The 3,113-nt window shown below is 41.5% G+C and overlaps 1 protein-coding gene across 1 annotated transcript in view; it reads left to right on the forward strand.

Annotated features, from left to right (window-relative positions):
* LOC135535858 (kinesin-like protein KIF1C) overlaps positions 1–1,981 on the forward strand; it is a gene marked incomplete at its 3' end in the record, with an annotated part of 11,132 nt that extends 9,151 nt beyond the window's left edge. The window contains exons 4-5 of the mRNA XM_064962278.1: positions 1,345–1,409; positions 1,915–1,981. Coding sequence (XP_064818350.1) covers positions 1,345–1,409; positions 1,915–1,981 — 132 coding nt within the window. The remainder of the gene's footprint in view (positions 1–1,344; positions 1,410–1,914) is intronic.
* Positions 1,982–3,113: the final 1,132 nt, after the last annotated feature.

Raw genomic sequence — 3,113 nt, forward strand, 5'->3', positions numbered from 1 at the left:
GCTGTTTGTTATGTTGTTTTTGTTACTCATGATATATTGAATGTTGTTCTGCTGTTTGTTATATTGTTATTGTTACTCATGATATATTGAATGTTGTTCTGCTGTTTGTTATATTGTTTTTGTTACTCATGATATATTGAATGTTGTTCTGCTGTTTGTTATATTGTTTTTGTTACTCATGATATATTGAATGTTGTTCTGCTGTTTGTTATGTTGTTATTGTTACTCATGATATATTGAATGTTGTTCTGCTGTTTGTTATATTGTTTTTGTTACTCATGATATATTGAATGTTGTTCTGCTGTTTGTTATATTGTTATTGTTACTCATGATATATTGAATGTTGTTCTGCTGTTTGTTATGTTATTGTTACTCATGATATATTGAATGTTGTTCTGCTGTTTGTTATGTTGTTACTCATGATATATTGAATGTTATTCTGCTGTTTGTTACATTGTTATTGTTACTCATGATATATTGAATGTTGTTCTGCTGTTTGTTATGTTGTTTTTGTTACTCATGATATATTGAATGTTGTTCTGCTGTTTGTTATATTGTTATTGTTACTCATGATATATTGAATGTTGTTCTGCTGTTTGTTATATTGTTATTGTTACTCATGATATATTGAATGTTGTTCTGCTGTTTGTTATGTTGTTACTCATGATATATTGAATGTTATTCTGCTGTTTGTTATATTGTTATTGTTACTCATGATATATTGAATGTTGTTCTGCTGTTTGTTATGTTGTTTTTGTTACTCATGATATATTGAATGTTGTTCTGCTGTTTGTTATATTGTTATTGTTACTCATGATATATTGAGATGTTGTTCTGCTGTTTGTTATACTGTTACTCATGATATATTGAATGTTGTTCTGCTGTTTGTTATATTGTTTTTGTTACTCATGATATATTGAATGTTGTTCTGCTGTTTGTTATATTGTTATTGTTACTCATGATATATTGAATGTTGTTCTGCTGTTTGTTATGTTGTTACTCATGATATATTGAATGTTATTCTGCTGTTTGTTACATTGTTATTGTTACTCATGATATATTGAATGTTGTTCTGCTGTTTGTTATATTGTTATTGTTACTCATGATATATTGAATGTTGTTCTGCTGTTTGTTATATTGTTATTGTTACTCATGATATATTGAATGTTGTTCTGCTGTTTGTTATGTTGTTATTGTTACTCATGATATATTGACTGTTGTTCTGCTGTTTGTTATATTGTTATTGTTACTCATGATATATTGAATGTTGTTCTGCTGTTTGTTATGTTGTTATTGTTACTCATGATATATTGAATGTTGTTCTGCTGTTTGTTATGTTTCCAGGAGCAGGGAAGAGTTACACCATGATGGGAAGACAGGAAGAGGGACAGGAGGGGATCATTCCCCAGGTAACTGACCCCTGACCTCTGACACATCTATATCATCATTCTGATAGTCGCTCTGGATAAGAGCGTCTGCCAAATGACTTAAATGTAAATGTAAATGTGATATACCTCATAGTCATGTTCATTTAAACAGCTAAACTGAACTGAATTTAACACTTTTATTGTAAATGATTTATATTGTTATCTTTCTCTCCCCATCCCCCTCTCTCTGTCTCTCTTCCATCCCCCTCTCTCTGTCTCTCTCCCATCCCCTCTCTCTGTCTCTCTCCCATCCCGCTCTCTTAATCTCTCTCCCCATCTCTCTGTCTCTCTCCCATCCCCCCTCTCTGTCTCTCTCCCATCCGCTCTCTTAATCTCTCTCCCCATCACCCTCTCTCTCCATCTCCCTGCCCACCCCCTCTCTCTCTCTCTCTCTCTCTCCATCTCCCTATACCCGCTCTCTCCCTCCATCTCCCTGCACCCCCCTCTCTCTCTCTCCATCTCCCTTCCCATCCCGCTCTCTCTCCAGCTGTGTGAGGATTTGTTTAAGAGGACAGTTGGAAACACAGATCCTGATCTCTCCTTCTCAGTGGAGGGTATGTGGAGCCACACACACTTCTAGACTCCTTCCTTCCTTTCCCTTGGTCCTTTAGTGACCTTCACTTCTACCCTTCCACCCTTCACAAGTCTATTCTCTATTACAGGTGTCCTACATGGAGATCTACTGTGAGAGGGTCGTGACCTAATCCCGACCCTAAGTCGAAGGGTACACTCCGTGTTAGGGAGCACTATAATGGGACCGTCGTTGAAGATCTGTCTAAACTGGCTGTGACCCGGATACAATGACATTCAGGACCTAATGGACTGTGGAAACAAAGCTAGGTGAGGGAGCGGGGGACAGGACATGGTGTGTAGGGGTAGGTGTGGGGGACAGGACATGGTGTGTAGGGAACGGGGTGGGGGACAGGACATGTGTGTAGGGAACGTGATGGGGGACAGGACATGGTGTGTAGGGGTGAGGGTGGGGGACAGGACATGGTGTGTAAGGAGCAGGGGTGGGGACAGGACATGGTGTGTAGGGAACGGGGTGGGGGTGGGAGACAGGACATGGTGAGTAGGGAACGGGGTGTGGGTGGGGGACAGGACATGGTGTGTAGGGAACGTGATGGGGGACAGGACATGGTGTGTAGGGAACGGTGTGGGGGACAGGACATGGTGTGTAGGGAACGTGATGGGGGACAGGACATGGTGTGTAGGGAACGTGGTGGGGGACAGGACATGGTGTGTAGGGAACGTGATGGGGGACAGGACATGGTGTGTAGGGAACGGGGTGGGGGTGGGGGACAGGACATGGTGTGTAGGGAACGTGATGGGGGACAGGACATGGTGTGTAGGGAACGGGGTGGGGGTGGGGGACAGGACATGGTGTGTAGATTCATCACTATTACCAATTCAGCGGCCTTGTGGTTAGAGGTTATGGGTTAGATTCCGTTTTATGCCTCTCTGCTTGACACAAAACATTACAAGATAGATTCAGGAGATAGACTAGTTTCCTGTCCTGTCCAGGGGGTGTCCTGTACAACAAGCTGTCCCACTACAGAAACAGGAGATAGACTAGTGTCCTGTCCAGGGGTGTCCTGTACAACAAGCTGTCCCACTACAGAAACAGGAAATAGACTAGTGTCCTGTCCAGGAGTGTACTGATACATCAACCTGCCTCAGTACAGA

Source organism: Oncorhynchus masou, unplaced genomic scaffold (assembly GCF_036934945.1).
Source record: "Oncorhynchus masou masou isolate Uvic2021 unplaced genomic scaffold, UVic_Omas_1.1 unplaced_scaffold_5211, whole genome shotgun sequence".
Lineage (NCBI taxonomy): Eukaryota > Metazoa > Chordata > Actinopteri > Salmoniformes > Salmonidae > Oncorhynchus > Oncorhynchus masou.